This window comes from Pseudophryne corroboree, chromosome 7 (genome assembly GCF_028390025.1).
Source record: "Pseudophryne corroboree isolate aPseCor3 chromosome 7, aPseCor3.hap2, whole genome shotgun sequence".
In the NCBI taxonomy this organism is placed as follows: Eukaryota; Metazoa; Chordata; class Amphibia; order Anura; family Myobatrachidae; genus Pseudophryne; species Pseudophryne corroboree.
The window spans coordinates 178706311-178731686 of record NC_086450.1 but is presented as its reverse complement, the minus strand read 5'-3'; the positions used below and the strand labels follow the sequence as shown (position 1 = coordinate 178731686).

At 47.0% G+C, this 25376-nt stretch overlaps 1 protein-coding gene across 4 annotated transcripts in view; it reads left to right on the top strand.

The window, feature by feature from the left end:
- ZFAND2B (zinc finger AN1-type containing 2B) overlaps positions 1-22727 on the top strand; it is a 46451-nt gene extending 23724 nt beyond the window's left edge. For 3 of the 4 annotated variants that reach the window (XM_063933820.1, XM_063933817.1, XM_063933819.1), the window contains exons 6-10: positions 3981-4079; positions 5685-5739; positions 12283-12359; positions 19705-19780; positions 20351-22727. In XM_063933820.1, the coding sequence (XP_063789890.1) occupies positions 3981-4079; positions 5685-5739; positions 12283-12359; positions 19705-19780; positions 20351-20395 (352 nt within the window). In that variant the 3' untranslated portion in view covers positions 20396-22727. Of the gene's footprint in view, positions 1-3980; positions 4080-5684; positions 5740-12282; positions 12360-19704; positions 19781-20092; positions 20152-20350 lie in introns of all 4 variants that reach the window. The other variant, XM_063933818.1, reaches the window with a different exon arrangement.
- Positions 22728-25376: the final 2649 nt, after the last annotated feature.

Sequence of the window (25376 nt, the reverse complement as noted above, 5' to 3'; positions counted from 1 at the left end):
CCACTTATGTTCAGACAGTTCATCAATTTCTCATTCAACATGGGTGGATTGTGAATTGCCAGAAATCCAACCTCGTGCCTACTCAACGGATTCAGTCCCTCTGTCTCATCTTGGACACGGTTCAATTGAGAGTATTACTACCAGATAACAAGGTCCAGGACCTACAGAGATTAGCGACTCAGGTACTGAGGACACCCAACCGGTTTCTCTAAACCTCTGGGTGCAACTTCTCGGGAAGATGGTGACGTCGTTCAAGGCTCTCCAGTACGGCAGACTTCATTCCAGATGAACCTCATTACTCAGGGAGCAGTTTCGTACTGGCTTCTACATCTAGGAATCCGACTTCCACTGTGCATGCGAACCTCCTTAATTTGGTGGTTGTTGCACAGGAATATCGCAACAGGCAAGAGATTCCAAATTTGGGATTAGAGGATCCTAACAATGGATGCCAGCCTTAGAGGCTGGGGTGCTGTCCTGGAGGAACATCAGTTTCAGGGCAGGTGGACGGTACAGGAAAGCAGACTGCCCATAACCATTCTCGAGCTGAGAGCGGTTTACAATGCGCTTCTCTTAGCCGAAGACCTAGTCATAGGTCAACGCTTAAAGATACAGTCTGACAATGTCACGACGACGGCTTACATACACCGTCAAGGAGACAAAGTGCAGGATGGCGTTACAGGAAGCCACAAAGATCTTGTTGTAGGCAGAAAGACGAAACATCATCCTCTCGGCAGTGTTCATTCCAGGTGTGGAGAACTCGGAAGCTGATTATCTCAGTCGCCAGGACATACATCCGGGAGAGTGGTGCCTACATCCACAGATGTTCAACAGGGTGGTGAGGAGATGGGGTCTACCTCAATTAGACCTGATGGAGTCTCGGCAAAACCAATAAGCTGCCCAGATATGTGTCCAGGACGAGAGATCCAACAGCAGACGGAGTGATCTCACAATAACCCCCTCATACCCAAGGTTGTGAAACGGTTGAAACTAGAGCGTGTGTGGGCGATTCTAATTGCACCAGATTGGCCCCGCAGGAGTTGGTACTCAGTCCTGCGAGGGTTACTAGCGGAAGATCCTTGGCGGTTACCTCGGAGAGAGGACCTGCTATCTCAGGGACCGTTCCAACACTGAACAGGCTGCGTTTAACGGCGTGGCTATTGGAACCCGGATCTTAAGGAATAGGGGATACCAAGAACGGCCATTCCTACGATGATTGACGCTAGGAAGCCGGTCACAGCCATGCACTCCTACAGGATTTGGAAGAAGTACATGGATTGGTGTCAGGAACGTGGGTGAACATCAACGAACTTCCACTTATCCAGACTTCTACTTTTCCTTCAGGCTGGTCTAGATGTAGGACTGAGGCTGGGCTCTCTGAAGGTTCAAATTTCGTCTCTCTCTTCATCCTCTTTCAACAGCGGTTAGCATCCTTGCAAGAGGTTCAAACCTTTTTACCGGGGGTTTTGAGGATACAACCCCCTTTTCGTCCTCCCACTGCGACGTGGGACTTAAATTTGGTGTTAGTCTTTTTGAAATCACCAACTTTTGAGCCGTTGGCAAGAACAGACCTGAAATATCTCTCTAGGATGGTCACGTTATTGTTTGCCTTGGTTTCGCCCAGGAGGGTTTCTGTGTTGGGAGCCTTATCGTATAAGAGCCCCTTTTCAAATTTTCATGAGGATAGGGCATGAAAATCCAGGTTGTTTCGGGGTTTTCACGTAAACCAGACAATTGTGGTCCCATCTTTTCAGGGTCTCGCAGATGGGGACGTGTCCTTGGCTGTTGTCCGAGCTTTACCGGTATACGTACAATTTACGTTGTCCTTCAGGAAGTCGGACTATTTGTTTGTTCTTTATGAGGGGCATAAGAAGGGGGGGTCAGCTTCTAAGCAGTCTTTGTGTAGACTTGCCATTCGGCAAGCTTATATTTCCTGTGGCATACAGGTTCCAGTTCAGACGGGTGCTCATACCACCCGATTAGTGGGTGCCTCATGGGCGGCGGCCAGAGGTGTTTTCACTACTCAATTTTGCAGAGCGATGACGTGGTCCTCAGCCCACCCGTTCGCAATATTTAACAAGTTGATACATTTGCGTCCGGTGACTCTAAGTTCAGACGTTTAGTTTTGCAAGCCACAGACAGCACTCCCTCCCTGGGTGATAACTTTGGGACGTCCCCTACTGTATAGGACTCCAGTGTCCCCTAGTGGATGAAAGAGAAAAGAGGATTTTGGTACTTACCGATAAATCCATTTCTCTGAATCCTCTAGGGGACACTGGACGCCCGCCTCGGTGCTGTCAACCTGCTGTGTTCAAAGTTCTTGTTCAAACGTTTTATACAAACAGCGTTAATTTTTCTGTTAAGAAAAGTTTCTTTTATATGCTGTTTGATATGTTGTACGGTTCGGTTCCTCTCCATGTGCTATAGTATCATGTCCTATTCTCTCAGTCAAATTTTCCAAACTGAGGGAGGAGGGATGTGAAGGGGGAGGAGCCGGCTGTGCAGACAATGCTAATTTTAGATTGTGCCACACCTCCGGTTGCAAGCTTCACACCCCTACTGTATAGGACTCCAGTGTCCCCTAGAGGATTCCGAGAAATGGATTTATCGGTAAGTACCAAAATCCTCTTTTCTGTCCTTGCATTTCAACCCTGCAATCGACCAGGGTTGGTCCCGGGTTCTTCCCTGGAACCTGGACAGTGTGAATGGTGCAGGGACATGTCCCACCTTCCCGGGTTGCCTCTGCTGATTGGCTATTCAGGGCACTTCCTGGTCTTGTGTTTTTTTTTGAGACGCCCATTATCAGAAAATGCAGGGCCATCCCAGGTTCAGTATGAAAGGTGCAGACCCGGGATGTCTCGGCTCCAAATGCTGGTATGAAAGGTGCCAACCCGGGAATGTCCCTGCATGAGCTCATGGCAGAATTCCTGGGTTTTGCCCCTGCATTTCTGGTGTGAAAGGGGTATCACACTGTCCAGGTTCCAGGGAAGAACCCGGGACCAACCCTGGTCGATTGCAGGGTTGAAATGCAGGGACAGAAATCCTGGGATTTTGTCCCTGTATCCTTTCACACTGAGAAATTTCCCGGGTTGATGCGCGTTCATGTGTTTTAACCCGGGAAATTTTGGGCTGTGTGAAAGGGGTATTAGTGATGATAATGGCCTAATGCTCCTGGTGGCTACAGGTTGATCTAGTGATGATGATAGCCTAATGCTCCTGATGGCTACAGGTTGATCTAGAGATGATAGTAGCCTAATGCTCCTGAAGGCTACAGGTGATCTAGTGATGCGCATGATAGCCTAATGCTCCTGATGGTTACAGGTTGATCTAGTGATGATGATGGCCTAATTCTCCCGATGGCTACAGGTTGATCTAATGATGATGGCCTAATGCTCCTGATAGCTACAGGTTGATCTAGAGATGATGATGGCCTAATTCTGATGGCTACACGTTGATCTAATGATGATGGCCTAATGCTCCTGCTGGCTATAGGTTGATCTAGTGATGATAATTGTGCAATGTTCCTGATGGCTACAGGTTGATCTAGCCTTGAATAATCTTATTGGCATATGTTGGTCTAGCACTGTGATTTCTATGATGGACTATAGATTGGTATAGCCTTGTGAATTCTGTATTTGACTATATGCCGGTCTAGCTCTGTAAATGCTCTGATTGGCTATAGATAGTTATAATCCTGGGGATCTTTATTGATTGATATCAGGTTGCTCTAGCTCTGTAAATGTTCTATTATTCTGGCAAATGTTTAAACTAGCCGCACTAATGGTTCTAGTCTCACTAATTTAAAAGTTACTTTCATGTGAGCAATTTAGAAAATATAGGTTGACTCACTTTGTTTACCTACATCATTCTGGAAGTATAAATGGAACATATAAGTCATGCTTCTTCCTCTGCAACTAGTCTCTGAATAAACTATTTCTGACTTAATTATTCATCATTATGGTATGTTACTTGTTTTTTTGCAGACATGCAGCAGTGCTCAGATCTCAGGCCTCCTCTTCCAAAGCCCCTGCCACATCCAGCTACACAGCAGCCAGACCAACAGCACAACCCCAGCGGAACAGGTATGAGGAAACCGCATTTGTTACATGTAGTGCTGCATGTTCACTTTTGCTTGTTGGTCCTTCATAACTAGTGGAAATAATGTGACCTTTAGAAAATGTGGTAGAAATGTTTGAGCACTAAAGGAGAGCTGCTGTAAATAACTATATTTAGCTTATGTTCATCATGAAAGTTTAACTTCAAGGCACCAAAATTGTGCAGCGCCGGACAGGGTCATGTGAGAATACATGTTGTGTGTGTAAGTTCCCAGAGCAGGTGTAACCGTACAGTACAAACATGTAGTGGTATTACAGTTGGATTAAGTGAATGGGTGGATGTAGAGGTTAAAACATTACACCTATGCTCAGGGGTGTGGTATGGCTGACGCCGGGATCCCGACGGGGGGGGGGGGGGGGGGGGCGTGTGCAGCGGGCTCGGTGGCGACCTGCAGTCGCCACGGGTTCTATTCCCACTCTGTGGGTGTCGCGGACACCCACGAGTGGAAACAGTCCCTGTTTGTCGGCATGCCGATCATCGGGATAGTGAGGGGGCGGGATGTTGGGGGAGGTCATGTGACCTTCGGTCTCCTGAACGCCGGTCACATGAATACCACCCATGCTCAGAAGGCAATTCTTGTGAGAGCTTACAGTCTAGTTAAACTCCTCTTTCCGTAACTAATACAACTGGTTCCAGTCAGGATTTTGGTATTCAGAATGTCCACAATACCGGCACTTTAATATATTGAGATTGTAAATGTCAGCAGTCACAATGCTGCATTTAGGATTAGTTTAAAGACAAAATATCAGTGACGACATTGACTGTTGGCATTCACAATGTCGACATTCTGAACATGTCGACATATCATACCCAACCCAATATAACCACCGGGATCTTGTTTTTGAAATCCTCTTGGCTGAGAGGCTACTCATCCCTGGCAGCACCTGTAACAGAAGCTACTCCACATATGAGAGCCCGGAGAAGTTTGTATTACAGGATGATTTGATGTTGGTGCACCTAAATAATGGTAAAATGCAGGCACCCAATTAGCTGTCTTAACATCTGTTCATTGCAGCTTATGATTTCAACCTTGTAACTGTATCTGACATTGATGGGAGTGATTAGCTCAGTTCCACAGGGTACGTACTGCAAACTAAAGGGCCATATTCACAGCCCGATTTGGGGAGAGATGTGTGCTGAGTGAACCGCTCAGCACACATCTCTCCCCCCGCTCAGCACAGCGCGATGTGTGCTGAGCGTGCGGGGGAAGGTGGGGGGGGGGGGCTAATTTCACCAGCGGGTGAAATGAGCGACCTGCTAGATTGAGGCCAATCTAGCACCAGCGATAGCCCCGCGCATCGCTATCGCTGTAGGCGGTACACACGGAAAGTTCATGCTTAAAATCTAAGCAATCCAGTCAAATTACTTGGATTTTAAGTAACGATCGCTCCATGAGTACCCCCCTATAGATTCCTTAGCCAAGTAGCAAATGTCAGAATTGGATGATTCTACAGGAGAAACTCTGTTTTAGTGCTGCTGAAACATTCATTACTAACAATGACCTAGGTCATGAAAAGCAAATCTATACTCCTACTATACTGTTATATGTTTCTGTGCTCTGTCTCTTTCAGAGGAAGTGTCCCCAATGCGCAGCCTCCTGCAGCAGCTGCTTTGCAGAACGGATTAGTAAGTCTCCTTGTCCTTTTCCTAATACTCTATCAATAAGGCCAGCAAATAGAGGAGCGTTATGTGACCATAAATATCCCTTAAGATTTTCAATTTGACCTAAAAAATAAAAATGTTAACATTTCACTGCCATTTACGGACAATTTTATGCATTCGGCAATCTGAGGACTTTTCACATGACCAGAGGTGTGTATGACTTGTAGTTCCACTAAAAGCCATTAGTGTTTTCACACACTTTCCCCTCTGCAGCACATCCATTCTTTCTCTAACGTCCTAAGTGGATGCTGGGGACTCCGTCAGGACCATGGGGAATAGCGGCTCCGCAGGAGACAGGGCACAAAAATAAAGCTTTAGGATTAGGTGGTGTGTACTGGCTCCTCCCCCTATGACCCTCCTCCAAGCCTCAGTTAGGTTTTTGTGCCCGTCCGAGCAGGGTGCAATCTAGGTGGCTCTCCTAAAGAGCTGCTTAGAAAAAGTTTTTAGGTTTTTTATTTTCAGTGAGTCCTGCTGGCAACCGGCTCACTGCATCGAGGGACTTAGGGGAGAGAATTTCAACTCACTTGCGTGCAGGATGGATTGGATTCTTAGGCTACTGGACACCATTAGCTCCAGAGGGAGTCGGAACACAGGTCTCACCCTGGGGTTCGTCCCGGAGCCGCGCCGCCGACCCCCCTTACAGATGCTGAAGATTGAAGGTCCGGAAACAGGCGGCAGAAGGCTCTTCAGTCTTCATGAAGGTAGCGCACAGCACTGCAGCTGTGCGCCATTGTTGCCACACACTTCACACCAAGCGGTCACGGAGGGTGCAGGGCGCTGCTGGGGGCGCCCTGGGCAGCAATATTTAATACCTTTATGGCAAAAGAATACATCACATATAGCCATTGAGGCTATATGTATGTATTTAACCCATGCCAGATATCTAAAACTCCGGGAGAAAAGCCAGCCGAAATAGGGGGCGGGGCTTATTCTCCTCAGCACACAGCGCCATTTTCCTGCTCAGCTCCGCTGTGAGGAAGGCTCCCAGGACTCTCCCCTGCACTGCACTACAGAAACAGGGTAAAACAGAGAGGGGGGGCATTTTTTGGCGATATTTTGATATATTTAAGCTGCTATAAGGAACAACACTTATATAAGGTTGTTCCCATATATATTATAGCGCTTGGGTGTGTGCTGGCAAACTCTCCCTCTGTCTCCCCAAAGGGCTAGTGGGGTCCTGTCTTCGATAAGAGCATTCCCTGTGTGTCTGCTGTGTGTCGGTACGTGTGTGTCGACATGTATGAGGACGATGTTGGTGTGGAGGCAGAGCAATTGCCAATAATGGTGATGTCACCCCCCAGGGAGTCGACACCGGAATGGATGGCTTTGTTTATGGAATTACGTGATAATGTCAGCACATTACAAAAATCAGTTGACGACATGAGACGGCCGGCAAACCAGTTAGTACCTGCCCAGGCGTCTCAGACACCGTCAGGGGCTGTAAAGCGCCCTTTACCTCAGTCGGTCGACACAGACCCAGACACAGACACTGAATCTAGTGTCGACGGTGATGAAACAAACGTATTTTCAAGTAGGGCCACACGTTATATGATCACGGCAATGAAGGAGGCTTTGCATATCTCTGATACTGCAAGTACCACAAAAAGGGGTATTATGTGGGGGGTGAAAAAACTACCTGTAGTTTTTCCTGAATCAGAGGAATTAAATGATGTATGTGATGAAGCGTGGGTTAACCCAGATAGAAAAGTGCTAATTTCAAAAAAGTTATTAGCATTATACCCTTTCCCGCCAGAGGTTAGGGCGCGCTGGGAAACACCCCCTAGGGTGGATAAGGCGCTCACACGCTTATCAAAACAAGTGGCGTTACCGTCTCCTGATACGGCCGCCCTCAGGGATCCAGCTGATAGGAGACTGGAAACTACCCTAAAAAGTATATACACACATACTGGTGTTATACTGCGACCAGCCATCGCCTCAGCCTGGATGTGCAGTGCTGGGGTCGTCTGGTTGGATTCCCTGACTGAAAATATTGATACCCTGGATAGGGACAGTATTTTATTGACTATAGAGCAATTAAAGGATGCTTTCCTTTATATGCGAGATGCTCAGAGAGATATTTGCACTCTGGCATCGAGAGTAAATGTGATGTCCATATCTGCCAGAAGGAGTTTATGGACGCGACAGTGGTCAGGTGATGCGGATTCCAAACGACATATGGAAGTATTGCCGTATAAAGGGGAGGAATTATTTGGCGTCGGTCTATCGGATCTGGTGGCCACGGCAACGGCCGGAAAATCCACCTTTTTACCTCAGACCCCCTCCCAACAGAAAAAGACACCGTCTTTTCAGCCGCAGTCCTTTCGGTCCTATAAGAACAAGCGGACAAAAGGACAGTCATATCTGCCTCGGGGCAGAGGAAGGGGTAAGAGAGGGCAGCAAGCAGCCCCTGCCCAGGAACAGAAGCCCTCTCAGGGTTCTGCAAAGCCCTCAGCATGACGCTGGGGCCTTACAAGCGGACTCAGGAGCGGTGGGGGGTCGACTCAAGAATTTCAGCGCACAGTGGGCTTGCTCACAGGTGGACCCCTGGATCCTGCAGGTAGTATCTCAGGGTTACAGGTTGGAATTCGAGAAGTCTCCCCCTCGCAGGTTCCTAAAGTCTGCTTTGCCAACGTCTCCCTCAGACAGGGCGACGGTATTGGAAGCCATTCACAAGCTGTTTTCTCAGCAGGTGATAGTCAAGGTACCCCTCCTACAACAGGGAAAGGGGTATTACTCCACGCTATTTGTGGTACCGAAGCCGGACGGCTCGGTAAGACCTATTCTAAATCTGAAATCTTTGAACCTGTACATACAAAAATTCAAGTTCAAGATGGAGTCACTCAGAGCAGTGATAGCGAATCTGGAAGAAGGGGACTTTATGGTGTCCCTGGACATAAAGGATGCTTACCTGCATGTCCCAATTTGCCCTTCACATCAAGGGTACCTCAGGTTCGTGGTGCAAAACTGTCATTATCAGTTTCAGACGCTGCCGTTTGGATTGTCCACGGCACCTCGGGTCTTTACCAAGGTAATGGCCGAAATGATGATTCTTCTGCGAAGAAGAGGCGTATTAATTATCCCTTACTTGGACGATCTCCTGATAAGGGCAAGGTCCAGAGAACAGCTGGAGGACGGAGTAGCACTAACCCGACTAGTGCTGCAACAACACGGGTGGATTCTGAATTTTCCAAAATCTCAGTTGACCCCGACGACACGTCTGCTGTTCCTGGGAATGATTCTGGACACGGTTCAGAAAAAGGTGTTTCTTCCGGAGGAGAAAGCCAGGGAGTTATCCGAACTTGTCAGGAACCTCCTAAAACCAGGGAAAGTGTCTGTGCATCAATGCACAAGAGTCCTGGGAAAGATGGTGGCTTCTTACGAAGCGATTCCATTCGGCAGATTCCACGCACAAACTTTTCAGTGGGATCTGCTGGACAAATGGTCCGGATCACATCTGCAGATGCATCAGCGGATAACCTTATCGCCACGGACAAGGGTGTCTCTTCTGTGGTGGTTGCAGAGTGCTCATCTGTTAGAGGGCCGCAGATTCGGCATACAGGACTGGGTCCTGGTGACCACGGATGCCAGTCTGAGAGGCTGGGGAGCAGTCACACAGGGAAGAAACTTCCAGGGAGTATGGTCAAGCCTGGAGATGTCTCTTCACATAAATATACTGGAGCTAAGAGCGATTTACAATGCTCTAAGTCTGGCAAAACCCCTGCTTCAGGGTCAGCCGGTGTTGATCCAGTCGGACAACATCACGGCAGTCGCCCACGTAAACAGACAGGGCGGCACAAGAAGCAGGACAGCAATGGCAGAAGCTGCAAGGATTCTTCGCTGGGCGGAAGATCATGTGATAGCACTGTCAGCAGTATTCATTCCGGGAGTGGACAACTGGGAAGCAGACTTCCTCAGCAGACACGATCTACACCCGGGAGAGTGGGGACTTCATCCAGAAGTCTTCCACATGATTGTGAACCGTTGGGAAAAACCAATGGTGGATATGATGGCGTCCCGCCTCAACAAAAAACTGGACAGGTATTGCGCCAGGTCAAGAGACCCTCAGGCAATAGCTGTGGACGCTCTGGTAACACCGTGGGTGTTCCAGTCAGTGTATGTGTTCCCTCCTCTGCCTCTCATACCAAAAGTACTGAGAATTATACGGCAAAAGGGAGTAGGAACGATACTAGTGGCTCCGGATTGGCCAAGAAGAACTTGGTACCCGGAACTTCAAGAGATGCTCACGGAGGATCCGTGGCCTCTACCTCTAAGACGGGACCTGCTTCAGCAGGGACCGTGTCTATTCCAAGACTTACCGCGGCTGCGTTTGACGGCATGGCGGTTGAACGCCGAATTCTAAGGGAAAAAGGCATTCCGGAAGAGGTCATTCCTACACTGGTAAAAGCCAGGAAGGAGGTGACTGCACAACATTATCACCGCATTTGGAGAAAATATGTTGCGTGGTGTGAGGCCAGGAAGGCCCCCACGGAGGAATTTCAACTGGGTCGATTCCTACATTTCCTGCAAACAGGATTGTCTATGGGCCTCAAATTGGGGTCCATTAAGGTTCAAATTTCGGCCCTGTCGATTTTCTTCCAGAAAGAATTGGCTTCAGTTCCTGAAGTCCAGACTTTTGTAAAAGGAGTACTACATATACAGCCCCCGGTTGTGCCCCCAGTGGCACCGTGGGATCTTAATGTAGTCTTGGATTTTCTCAAATCCCATTGGTTTGAGCCGCTCAAATCGGTGGAGTTGAAGTATCTTACATGGAAAGTAACCATGCTACTGGCCCTGGCTTCAGCCAGGAGAGTATCAGAATTGGCGGCTTTATCATATAAGAGCCCATATCTGATTTTCCATACGGACAGGGCAGAACTGCGGACGCGTCCTCATTTTCTGCCTAAGGTGGTGTCAGCGTTTCACCTGAACCAGCCTATTGTGGTGCCTGCGGCTACTAACGATTTGGAGGATTCCAAGTTGTTGGACGTGGTCCGGGCATTGAAAATATATATTTCAAGAACGGCGGGAGTCAGAAAGTCTGACTCACTGTTTATATTGTATGCACCCAACAAGATGGGTGCTCCTGCTTCTAAGCAGACGATTGCTCGTTGGATTTGTAGCACAATTCAACTTGCACATTCTGTGGCAGGCTTGCCACAACCTAAATCTGTCAAGGCCCATTCCACAAAGAAAGTGGGCTCATCCTGGGCGGCTGCCCGGGGGGTCTCGGCATTACAACTCTGCCGAGCTGCTACTTGGTCAGGGGCAAACACGTTTGCAAAATTCTACAAATTTGATACCCTGGCTGAGGAGGACCTTGAGTTCTCTCATTCGGTGCTGCAGAGTCATCCGCACTCTCCCGCCCGTTTGGGAGCTTTGGTATAATCCCCATGGTCCTGACGGAGTCCCCAGCATCCACTTAGGACGTTAGAGAAAATAAGAATTTACTTACCGATAATTCTATTTCTCGTAGTCCGTAGTGGATGCTGGGCGCCCATCCCAAGTGCGGATTGTCTGCAATACTTGTACATAGTTATTGTTACAAAAAAATTCGGGTTGTTATTGTTGTGAGCCGTCTGTTCAGAGGCTCCTACGTTTGTCATACTGTTAACTGGGTTCAGATCACAAGTTATACGGTGTGATTGGTGTGGCTGGTATGAGTCTTACCCGGGATTCAATATCCTTCCTTATTGTGTACGCTCGTCCGGGCACAGTATCCTAACTGAGGCTTGGAGGAGGGTCATAGGGGGAGGAGCCAGTACACACCACCTAATCCTAAAGCTTTATTTTTGTGCCCTGTCTCCTGCGGAGCCGCTATTCCCCATGGTCCTGACGGAGTCCCCAGCATCCACTACGGACTACGAGAAATAGAATTATCGGTAAGTAAATTCTTATTTTTTATGCTAGGTATATTAGAAAGTCTCTCAACATAGTCTTTTTGTGGGGACTCTACTTTGTATCCCCACTATGTGTGACGTCCCTGCAGAGTTGGAGTGTAATATAGCAATACAAGTAACCACATAGCAACACAGCACAAGAAGACACATCTCTGAGACTGGTCACTCAGCTACATTTGCTCACTTAGCTAGCTATGCCACAGTCGTCGTATTGTCAGCAGTAGGGAGAACATCCATCCATAGACCCCATACTACATTTGTCAGGACAGCTCATGGAGAGGTGGGTGAGCTCCAAGTGACCACTGACAACTTTACCATGGAACATTTAGCGATGTACTGACTGGAAGAGAAAACTGCCTTTAGTTGTACATACTCTTCTGATATTGTAGCTCCTCAGCTTATACGGATTTGTAAGATTTGTCAGAGAATAAGTTTGAATTCCGATAACCTGGAATTGGTTGTTAGCTATGTGATACCGTACTATTATATTCATACACTTAAAGTTGCAGTATAACTTACCCTAGTAGTCTTCGCCCATTTTTCCTTAAGAAGCAGTCATTACCGCGTCACTGTTTCTACAGTAGGTGACTCTCTGCTGTTTTTTTTTCAGTCGGAAGAGGAAGCTCTTCAGAGAGCTCTGGAAATGTCAATCGCGGAGTCAGCGCAGAATGTGACCGAACAGCACAGGTATAGTGAATGGCAGTCCCAACCCTGACTAGTAGACCATACAGTTTCTCAACCCAGCACCCCTAGAATTCCTGAACTATTATTTTAGAATAGTAGATTAATTCCAAGTAAAACCATTACATGGCAGTAATATTATATAATATCAGCTGTTGTGCATTACTGAGCTACATAACATATATGAAATAGTTTCATCAAATATGTCCAACATGCTTTAGTGCTCCTCAGTCACAGGTTGCCATGTTAGGAGGGAAGAGCTTTTCCACCACAGCAGGCAGGGAGTGACTGACAGCTTTGCAGAGTTGCTGTGTGGAAATTAACTGTGTTTATTGGTTTATTCATGCGAGGGTACTGGGTCAGTTGTATGTAACCTGTATCGGAATACATTAGGGCGATGTGGGAGGAGTGGTAGCTGTCTGTACTGAAGGGGGAGGTCATTTCTTTGCTTTTTACTTTACAGAGCTGCTGCTACCACGATTACACTGAACGATGTATTTGACATTTACGGTTTATATCGCAAAATGACATTTTTAGACTCGTGCTGAATTACAGCACATCAAGTGGTCATTTGTGACTGCCATACTTTCTATTGCTAGGCAGTTCTCCTCCTTGCACATTTAGTTTTCGGCACATGCACCCCAGAGTCCTGTTTGCATGACATTCTGGGGCGCGATTTCGTCTGTGATGTTGGCAGTCCTAGACCGCTACATCACTAATAGAGGCCAGAACAAGAGGAGAAATCCGTTCTACACGTGCACATTCTCATTCACAGCCAGGGACACGGCTGGTTGGCATGGTCGCATGGGATGCAACCATGTCAGCTAAAGCCCAAGTACAAGGTAAGGGGTTAATATAGGAATTAATGCTGCTCTGTCATTTTTATTTTTCTAAGAGACAGTGTAAAAGTTCCCACCTGTTACAAAACTTACCACTGACAAGTACAAGAAGAGCTATGGGGCTGTCGCTGTTTGCTTATGCAGGGTCCTACTGTATATGTATATGTACAAGGTCTTCTGATAGAAATATTCAGTATTGATAGTTGATTATGAGACGATTGCTGTGACTCAGTTGACCATGGCTGAACCAGATCCTGATTATTTATATGTTTTCACTTTATGAGTACTTGGTGTTCCCTCTCGTTTGTGTTTGTTGGACCTCACTGCTGACCACACACCTTCTAGAGTGATCGTTGAGTCACTTGTGGCTACTGGTGGGGATGCTACAACTACCAATGTCTTTACTTTACAACCTCATTGGCTTTTTAGACCTGTAACATAGGAGAAATGTTTGTGCTTTTTATTTGTATTCTTATTGCAAAACAGCAATAAAGAAAAATGTCTCCCAGCTTTTCTTACGATGGCTATAGCTCTTGTCCAACTGGAACATGGCTCTCATTTCTACCTGATCCCTACTATAATCCCACTCTGAAACATTGGGGTAGATGTATTAACCTGGAGAAGGCATAAGGAAGTGATAAACCAGTGATAAAGCAGTGTTAAGTGCAAGGTGATAATGCACCAGCCAATCAGCTCCTAACTGTTAATTTCTCTGACGTCCTAGTGGATGCTGGGTACTCCGTAAGGACCATGGGGAATAGACGGGCTCCGCAGGAGACTGGGCACTCTTAAAAGAAAGATTAGGTACTATATCTGGTGTGCACTGGCTCCTCCCACTATGCCCTTCCTCCAGACCTCAGTTAGAATCTGTGCCCGGCCAGAGCTGGATGCACTTAGTGGGCTCTCCTGAGTTCACTAGAAAAGAAAGTATTTGTTAGGTTTTTTATTTTCAGTGAGATCTGCTGGCAACAGACTCACTGCTACGAGGGACTGAGGGGAGAGAAGCAAACCTACCTGCTTGCAGCTAGCTTGTGCTTCTAAGGCTACTGGACACCATTAGCTCCAGAGGGATCGAACACAGGGCCCGACCTCGATCGTCCGGAGCCGTGCCGCCGTCCCCCTTGCAGAGCCAGAAGACGGGGGGGGCGCCGCCCTGGGCAGCAATTAGTTTACCTTTTGGCATAAATTAGCACATAATACAGTGTATAACACTGTATATGTGCAAAAACCCCCGCCATTAACATTATAAAAAGCGGGAGACGCCCGCCGCTGAGGGGGCGGGGCTATCTTCCTCAGCACAGCCAGCGCCATTTTCTCTTCACAGCTCCGCTGGAAGGACGCTCCCCAGGCTCTCCCCTGCAGTATCCAGTACAACAAGGGTAAAAAAGAGAGGGGGGGCACATAAATTTAGGCGCAATTTGTGTATTTACAGCTATTGAGAACAATCACAGTATATTGGAAATCACTGTGTTATATAGCGCTGTGGTGTGTGCTGGCATACTCTCTCTCTGTCTCCCCAAAGGACTTTGTGGGGTCCTGTCCTCAGTCAGAGCATTCCCTGTGTGTGTGTGTGCGGTGTGTCGGTACGGCTGTGTCGACATGTTTGATGAGGAGGGCTACGTGGAGGCGGAGCAGGAGCCGATAAGTGTGATGTCGCCCCCTACGGGGCCGACACCAGAGTGGATGGATATGTGGAAGGTATTAACCGACAGTGTCAACTCTTTACATAAAAGGTTCGATGACTTAACAGCCTGGGGACAGCCGGCATCTCAGCCCGCGCCTGCCCAGGCGTCTCAGGGACCATCAGGGGCTCAAAAACGCCCGCTAGCTCAGATGGCAGACACAGATGTCGACACGGAGTCTGACTCCAGTGTAGACGAGGATGAGACAAATGTACAGTCCACAAGGGCCATCCGATGCATGATTACGGCAATGAAAAATGTGTTGCACATTTCTGACATTAACCCAGTTACCACTAAAAAGGGTATTATGTTTGGGGAGAAAAAGCAGCCAGTGACTTTTCCCCCATCTGATGAATTAAATGAATTGTGTGAGGAAGCGTGGTGTTCCCCTGATAAGAAACTAGTGGTTTCTAAGAGGTTACTGATGGCGTACCCTTTCCCGCCAACGGATAGGTTACGCTGGGGGACATCCCCTAGGGTGGACAAGGCGCTCACACGATTATCTAAAAGGGTGGCTCTGCCGTCTCAGGATACGGCCGCCCTAAAGGAGCCTGCAGATAGGAAGCAGGAGGCTATCCTGAAGTCTATTTATACACACTCAGGTACTATACTGAGACCTGCTATTGCCTCAGCATGGATGTGTAGTGCTGCAGCAGCATGGTCTGATACCCTGTCAGACAACATTGATACCCACGACAGGGATGCTATATTGCTAACCATAGAGCATATAAAGGACGTCGTCTTGTATATGAGGGATGCACAGAGGGACATTTGCCGGCTGGCATCTAGAATAAATGCAATGTCCATTTCTGCCAGGAGAGTATTGTGGACTCGGCAGTGGACAGGAGATACAGATTCTAAAAGGCACATGGAAGTTTTGCCTTACAAGGGTGAGGAATTGTTTGGGGACGGTCTCTCGGACCTCGTATCCACAGCAACAGCTGGGAAGTCGACTTTTTTACCTCAGGTTCCCTCACAGCCTAAGAAAGCACCGTATTATCAAGTACAGTCCTTTCGGCCTCCGAAAGGCAAGCGAGTCAGAGACGCATCCTTTCTGCCCAGAGGCAGGGGTAGAGGAAAAAAGCTGCACCAGACAGCCAGTTCCCAGGAACAAAAATCCTCCCCTGCTTCCACTAAGTCCACCGCATGACGCTGGGGCTCCACAGGTGGAGCCGGGTGCGGTGAGGGCGCGTCTCCGGAACTTCAGCGACCAGTGGGTTCGCTCACAGGTGAATCTCTGGGTTCTACAAGTGGTATCTCAGGGATACAAGCTGGAGTTCGAGGCGACTCCCCCTCGCCGTTACCTCAAATCAGCATTGCCAGCGGCTCCCAGGGAAAGGGAGGTAGTGCTGGCGGCTATTCACAAGCTGTACCTTCAGCAGGTGATTATCAAGGTTCCCCTCCTTCAACAGGGACGGGGTTACTATTCCACAATGTTTGGTACCGAAACCGGACGGTTCGGTGAGACCCATTCTAAATTTAAAATCCTTGAACACTTATGTAAGGAAGTTCAAGTTCAAAATGTAATCGCTCAGGGCGGTTATTGCAAGCCTGGAAGAGGGGGATTTTATGGTGTCGCTGGAAATCAAGGACGCTTATCTGCATGTCCCCATTTACCCACCTCACCAGGAGTACCTCAGGTTTGTGGTACAGGACTGTCATTACCAATTCCAGACGTTGCCGTTTGGTCTGTCCACGGCACCGAGGGTATTTACCAAGGTAATGGCCGAAATGATGATACTCCTTCGGAAGAAGGGAGTTATAATTATCCCGTACCTGGGAAGTGTTGCAACAGCACGGCTGGATTCTGAATATCCCAAAGTCGCAGCTGATTCCTGCGACGCGTCTGCTCTTCCTGGGCATGATTCTGGACACAGAACAGAAGAAGGTGTTTCTCCCGGTGGAGAAGGCCCAGGAATTGTCATCGCTGGTCAGGGACCTCCTGAAACCAAAACAGGTGTCGGTGCATCACTGCACGCGAGTCCTGGGAAAGATGGTGGCTTCTTACGAAGCAATTCCCTTCGGCAGGTTCCATGCAAGGATCTTTCAGTGGGATCTGTTAGACAAATGGTCCGAATCGCATCTTCAGATGCATCGGTTGATCACCCTGTCCCCAAGGGCCAGGGTGTCTCTGCTGTGGTGGCTGCAGAGTGCTAATCTTCTCGAGGGCCGCAGATTCGGCATACAAAACTGGATCCTGGTGACCACGGACGCAAGCCTCCGAGGATGGGGGGCAGTCACTCAGGGAAGGAACTTCCAAGGACAGTGGTCAAGTCAGGAGACTTCACTACACATAAATATACTGGAACTAAGGGCCATTTACAACGCCCTGAGTCAAGAAGAGCCCCTGCTTCAAAACCAACCAGTGCTGATTCAATCAGACAACATCACGGCGGTCGCCCATGTAAACCGCCAGGGCGGCACAGGAAGCAGGATGGCGATGGCAGAAGCCACAAGGATTCTCCGATGGGCGGAAAATCACGTGCTAGCGCTGTCAGCAGTGTTCATTCCGGGAGTGGACAACTGGGAAGCAGACTTCCTCAGCAGGCACGACCTCCACCCGGGAGAGTGGGGACTTCATCCAGAAGTCTTCACGCAGATTGTAAACCATTGGGGACGGCCACAGGTGGACATGATGGCGTCCCGCCTCAACAAAAAGCTAAAAAAATATTGCTCCAGGTCAAGAGACCCTCAGGCGATAGCTGTGGACGCACTAGTGACACCGTGGGTGTACCAGTCGGTTTATGTGTCCCCTCCTCTTCCTCTCATACCCAAGGTACTGAGGATAGTAAGAAAGAGAGGAGTAAGAACTATACTCATCGTTCCGGATTGGCCAAGAAGAACTTGGTACCCAGAACTACAAGAAATGATCTCAGAGGACCCATGGCCTCTGCCTCTCAGACAGGACCTGTTACAGCAGGGGCCCTGTCTGTTCCAAGACTTACCGCGGCTGCGTTTGACGGCATGGCGGTTGAACGCCGGATCCTAACGGAAAAGGGCATTCCAGATGAAGTGATTCCTACGCTGATAAAGGCTAGGAAAGATGTGACAGCACAACATTATCACCGTATATGGCGAAAATATGTTGCTTGGTGTGAGGCCAGGAAGGCCCCTACAGAGGAATTCCAGCTGGTTCAATTCCTGCACTTCCTACAGTCAGGAGTGACTATGGGCCTAAAATTAGGATCCATAAAGGTCCAGATTTCGGCCCTATCTATTTTCTTTCAAAAAGAACTGGCTTCACTACCTGAAGTTCAGACGTTTGTTAAGGGAGTGCTGCATATTCAGCCCCCTTTTGTGCCTCCAGTGGCACCTTGGGATCTTAACGTTGTGTTGGATTTCCTGAAATCCCACTGGTTTGAGCCACTTAAGACCGTGGAACTAAAATATCTCACGTGGAAAGTGGTCATGCTATTGGCCTTAGCTTCGGCTAGGCATGTGTCAGAATTGGCGGCTTTGTCGTGTAAAAGTCCTTATCTGATCTTCCATATGGACAGGGCAGAATTGAGGACTCGTCCCCAATTTCTCCCTAAGGTGGTATCAGCGTTTCATTTGAACCAACCTATTGTGGTGCCTACGGCTGCTCGGGACTTGGAGGACTCCAAGTTACTAGATGTAGTCAGGGCTTTGAAAATCTATGTAGCCAGGACGGCTGGAGTCAGGAAGACTGACTCGCTGTTTATCCTGCATGCGCCCAACAAGCTGGGTGCTCCTGCTTCAAAGCAAACTATTGCGCGCTGGATCTGTAACACGATTCAGCAAGTTCATTCTGCGGCAGGATTGCCGTATCCTAAATCAGTAAAAGCCCATTCCACGAGGAAGGTGGGCTCTTCTTGGGCGGCTGCCCGAGGGGTCTCGGCTTTACAACTTTGCCGAGCTGCTACTTGGTCGGGTTCAAACACATTTGCTAAATTCTACAAGTTTGATACCCTGGCTGAGGAGGACCTTGCCTTTGCTCATTCGGTGCTGCAGAGTCGTCCGCACTCTCTCGCCCGTTTTGGAGCTTTGGTATAATCCCCATGGTCCTTACGGAGTACCCAGCATCCACTAGGACGTCAGAGAAAATAAGAATTTACTCACCGGTAATTCTATTTCTCGTAGTCCGTAGTGGATGCTGGGAGCCCGTCCCAAAGTGCGGACTCTCTGCAATACATGTATATAGTTATTGCTTACCTAAAGGGTTATTGTTTTGAGCCATCTGTTGACTGAGGCTCAGTTGTTGTTCATACTGTTAACTGGGTATGGTTATCACAAGTTGTACAGTGTGATTGGTGTGGCTGGTATGAGTCTTACCCTGGATTCCAAATCCTTTCCTAGTAATGTCAGCTCTTCCGGGCACAGTTTCCTTAACTGAGGTCTGGAGGAGGGGCATAGTGGGAGGAGCCAGTGCACACCAGATAGTACTGAATCTTTCTTTTAAGAGTGCCCAGTCTCCTGCGGAGCCCGTCTATTCCCCATGGTCCTTACGGAGTACCCAGCATCCACTACGGACTACGAGAAATAGAATTACCGGTGAGTAAATTCTTATTTTACATATGGGAGCTGATTGGCTGGTGTGTTTATCACCTTGCATTTATCACTGGTTTATCACTTCCTTATGCCTTCTCCAAGTTAATACATCTGCCCCATTGTTACTGAAGCCTGACAGCAGAGGTTCCCACTAATAATAAGCATGGCTACATTGAGCAATCGTGGAGGTACATGGTCACGAGCACCCATAAATGTGTTAGTGTGGGGTTAAAATAAACATCTAGCTTCCGACTTCACATATAATATACAATAATAAATGGTGGATAATGTCTTGATTGTTTACTATGTTTTTGTCCCCAGCACTCAGGAAGAAGAGGACTTGGCTCTGGCACAAGCTCTGTCTGCTAGTGAGGAAGAGTATAGACGGCAACAGGTGGTGAGTACACAGAAGTCTATTTACAATCTGCACTTTGCCTGAGGTTATGGAATTGTAGGACACAGATATCACTAAATGCAGAGCATGGATCTGTGTCTGTTATATATTTAGACTAAAACCTATATCACTATTACACATTGTTTCATGTTCCAGTTATTTATTGCCAACCTGTGCTTCCTCGTTTTCATTTATGTTTCACACATGTTACTATCTGAAAACTGACTTGCTTTCGTGTAGTAGAACATACCTCTAGTCGCTCATTCTCCAGTGGATGAAATCTTACAATATACAAGGTGCCTATTTTTTCTTTAGTGCTCTGACCGACACGCTTAGGGTTTTGCATTGCACCTAGCACAGAATTGTGCACACAGGTAAGTGTAAATTAAAGATACTGTATTAAGTTTTTATATTTTTTTCTGTTCATTTGTTTCTACTTAAGAGTATGGCCTACCTCTACCTTGTATGCTGTTCGTTGATTCACTAATATGCATTGTTTTTATTTAAAATGTTTAAGACCATAAACCTGCCAGTTAAGCTTACACTAAATGTGCATGTAATATCTGTATTCAGGGACAGAGTCGCAGTGCCAAGCAGACCACCTGCAACTTGTGCTAGCACAGCACGGGACCTTCCATCACCCCCATCACAGACACAGGGACTACAAGCAGAATTTCCACTGACTTACAGCGGCAACACCACTTGTTTTGCTTTTGCAAAACGGACATGTTCTGTGGACAGTGTTTGCATGCCTGGATTTCACATTAGTGTGTTGCAGAAGGGAAAATATTGTTGGGAATAAGGTAGGTTTTTCTGTCGCCTAAAACAGTGTAAGCTGCTATATTGTGGGCCAAACAGATATCCATGACAATACAGACATTAGCTGAATTGTAATTAAATATTCGTTTAGCCCAAAGACCATCTGTCTCTGTTGTCTCTTGGAGACCGGTGCGATTTAAAGAGTCCAGTTTCAGCATTTCCAAAAATGGCTTACTGTATATGTTGTTTCACCAGTAAACAGGCCACTTACTGCTGTAAGTGACAGAGATTTATCAAGCACATTTATTCATATTCCAATTCTGCTGCTTATTGAAAAGAAATTCAGGTAATTTTTATACAGTAGATATATCTTCGATAACCTACGGCACAGTATCAGCTGTTTAGACTACAAGTCTCACCATAGCAGGGTATTATGGTATTTGTAGTTCAGCAGCAGCAGTCAACAGCTTTTACTATTTGGTGCTAAAATTTGCAGAAAGGTTTCTTATGCCTGGAACACAGTGGGCGGAATATAACTATTTGAGCTGCCAGTAGATGGTGCCCAACGGAACCATTCAATCGTAGTTCTGTTCAGCTACAATCAGCTGCCGGAGCCTTCATTTCAGTTCGCACACCCAAGAGGGGTGTCGAGCTAAAATGAGCGGGAAGTGACCCATTTGGATGCCCAAATGTGACTTTTTGTGTAGTGCCCGTTACTTTGGCCGGGTTCAGCTGCTTTACGCAGCTAAACCAGACCTCTCTGGGCGCGAAGTGCATGATTAAAAAGCACAATTAAATAAAGTGACGGGAGCTCAAGCATGATAAACAATTGAATTCCGCTCAGTTAGTCATCAGTAAACTGCTTAACGTGGATGACACACAGGCACAAATCAAACTTATTACTGAGTCTGCCTGATTGTAAAACCAATTTTTATATATCCGTACTGTTATAAGGATTAACTTAATTAAGATTCTTAATCACATGCTATTCCTTAAAAGACTAAAACATACTTCCTCTATAGATAGTTTTGTACATCTATACTTAAGTAATTGAGGGATATTCCCATATGTGGTCAACTTAATGCATTTTTTCAGTGAGTGCGATGGAGGTAAAATGTCTAAATAAATATGGCTTCTAATGAAAAGATCCTGTTTGAGACCAAAGCGTGACATTAATTATCAAATAAGAATTTGGATATGACTTTTAATGTTTGCAGTCGATTAAGTTACATTTATATGCGAGGTCCTTTTGAGGAGTATTATTCGTAGAGAAGCTATATAATCACAAGTCAGTGCTTCTGCTGCAAGAGCGACGGTCCTATAACTATATATTTATATATTAATCATGTTCACAATTATTCATCTGATAATACTGCAGAATATCGAAAAAGTGCACATTTACCACACAGCAAGATGTCCTGTTCTACTGCCTGTAATATGTTCTATAGAGAGAACACAAAATATGCTTGTGTAAGTATTTAAAGGGTTTTATTATGAAACGTAAATGTGAATATGAGGTTAGCGTTGTTAACTGGAACATTTTGCTAATTGTATTTATGAAAATATATGAAATATTGTAAAGATCTCTATTTCCAAGATCTAGTTCCTTTCTCTGTAATTCACATTCCTTCTGTTTCATCTGAGTGTTGGCTGCATTGGGGTTTACGTGTGGATTTTATTGCAGATCTGATGATACGTCAGAGGTATCATGGCGCTCAGAAAAGCCTTATAACCTCTGTTATACCTTCAGAGACCTCTCAAAGAAGTGATTTTAGTATAAGCATAAGGAATGTTGAATTTAAAGGTATATTTTAGCACAGAGTCTAAAATGAATTGAAAATTGATTTTGTCAAGAACAATTAGTAAAATGAGTCTGCTAACACAGATTGAATACATGCCTTTTAAAGCTGCACTAGAACCTGTGGACATTTTTGTACTCCGGCTAGGAAGACGAATCATGTTAGTAAAACAATGATGTAGGTGGTTGTGCACCTTTTATAGAGGAATGATAATCCTAAGTAAGGCTATTTTCTCAGGTTCTGGTAGCGCAGAGAAGTGGATCTTTTACGAAGGCTCTTTCCATTCTTACTGTGACTATTTTAATGATTGGAGGAACAATTTCAGAAAGAGCAGCACCTCCACTTGTTATTTTAATTTATAAGCAACCAAATAAATTATGAATGTACATTAATCTGAGACTCGTTATTTCTGTGCATTGTAGAATCCTCTCTTCCTATTAACTATAGTATATTCCTTTATTATTATTATTCCATTATTGCATTTGTCTTTCACAAAGTGGTGGTGTATTACTGCTTCCATTGAATAGGTTGATATAATAACCCTAAATGTTTGACTCCATGGACAGATTTGTTGATGCTGACAGAAAAAAGGAGATGTATGGTAGACTTGCCATTGTTAAATCTCTTTCTGCGAGGTACGCTGGATTCCACAGGGAATAACATCGGGGTGTAGAGTTGGATCTTGATCCGAGGCACCAACAGGCTAAAAGCTTTGACTGTTCCCAGGATGCACTGCACCGCCTCCTCTATATAACCCCTTCTCCGTGCACAGGAGCTCAGTTTTGTTAACCAGTCCAATACAGTTGCAGGTAAAAGAGACGATGGTAGTTAGTAGCCGCAGATAACCACATTCTCACGACAGGAGAAGGCACCAGCGGCTAATGCCATACAAACGCAAAGAAGCTAAATGAGTCCGTGTGGGCGCCCTGTGGAACCCAATGTACCTCGCAGAAAGAGATTTAACAATGGTAAGTCTACCATAAATCGCCTTTTCTGCAGCAGGGTACACTGGTATTCCACAGGGAATAACATCGGGGATGTCCTAAAGTAGTTCCTCATGGGAGGGGATGCACTGTAGCGGGCACAAGAACCCGGCGTCCAAAGGAAGCATCCTGGGAGGCGGAAGTTTCAAAGGCATAGAACCTGATGAATGTATTCACAAGGGACCATGTAGCCGCCTTGCACAATTGATCTACAGATGCGTCACGGCGAGAGCCCAAGAAGGTCCAACACACAGAGTAGAATGTGCCTTGATAGCAGCAGGAGCTGGTAGACCAGCCTGCATATAAGCTTGCGCAATCGCCATTCTAATCCATCTGGCCAAAGTTTGCTTGTTTGCAGGCCAGCCACGTTTGTGAAAACCAAACAGTACGGAGAGGGAATCAGACCTCCGAATGGAGGCAGTCCTCTCCACATATATATGGAGAGCCTGTACTACATCCAAATACCTTTCTTTGGAAGACAAACAAGGAGAGATAAAGGCTGGAACCACAATCTCTTGGTTAAGGTGGAAAGATGACACCACCTTAGGCAGATAACCAGGGCAAGTACGGAGAACTGCCCGGTCACAATGAAATATCAGGAAGGGTGGACGACAGGACAAAGCGCCTTGAGGGAGGCCAGACGAAGGCCTAAGTCCAGGCCTTGTTGCAGAAAAGCCAGTAGCCATGGGGTTCTAAACTTGTAAACATCGTAGTTCTTAGCAGCACACCAGGTGAAGTAAGAGTTCCAGACCCTGTAGTAAATCCGAGCCGAAACCGGTTTATGGGCCTTCGTCATAGTTTCTCTTACGTCCTAGAGGATGCTGGGGTTCAATTTAGTACCATGGGGTATAGACGGGTCCTTTGGGAGCCACTGGCACTTTAAGAGTTTTAACAGTGTGGGCTGGCTCCTCCTTCTATGTCCCTCCTACCAGACTCAGTTTAGAAAATGTGCCCAGAGGAGCCGGTCACAGCAAGGGGAGCTCCTAGGAGTTTTCTTAGTTTTATTGTTTTCTAAAGTTTGTTATTTTACAGGCAGGCTGCTGGCAACAGCCACCCTGCTTCGTGGGACTTAGGGGGGAAGTAGGATCCAACCCTTGAGGTTAATGGCCCCTATCTCCGCTGACAAGACACTGAGCTCCTGAGGGTGATGATCGTTAGCCGCCTGAGGCGACCGCTCACTCCCGCAGCATGCCGCCACCCCCTAACAGCCAGAAGAAAGAAGAGTGGTGAATCTGACGCCGGAGTCCCGGTAAGCGGGTCCTCGGCGGGAATGGTGGCACAAGGGTGGGAGCGCTGCTCTGACAGGCTACGCTCCGAATGGCTCAGCGGCACACTGTGTACAGCGCTTTCAGGGGCGTCCTGGGCCAGCGCGATACCCTACACTGGTCAAACATAGCTTTCAAGGTCTAACCCACTGTTTGCTGCAAAAATTACCTTAGGCCAGTATAATCTCTAAGTGCGGGAGGACGCGCCATTACAGGGGGCGGAGCTTCTCCTCAGAGCGGATCCAGCACTAAACCAGCGCCATTTTCTCCCTGCAGACACACGCTGACAGGGAACGCTGTCCTCCACATAACTACACTGAAGTAAAAGGTGTTATAAAAGGGGGGGAGTGATATGTACTAGCTACCCTGTTAAGGTTACGCTAGTCAGCAGGGTTTTTATCTTTATAAAAGCCTATAAGGGCGCGCTGTGGCTGGCTTCTTGTGCTCTGTGACTCTCTGAAGATATTCTGGGGGAGAAAACTGTGTTGACATTTACCTGTGTATGTGTAATCCACTTTACTATGTTTAAGGGACTTTGTCCTGTACTGCAGAATGTATATCTTCTCCTGGGGAGTCTATACTATGCTCAAAACTGTACACATCTCAGGCTTCGGAGGCAGATCCCCCTGGGGTGGCCTCCATAAGGTGTACTTTAAGAAGATATCGCTTCCAATATATACCATACTGCGTAGAAGCCGCAGTTTTGAAAAAAGTGTGGTTTCAAATCCCACTGCTGTGCCTCTCACCCCATCTCTGTACCATAGAAAGCGTACACTTGCCCATATAATGCATC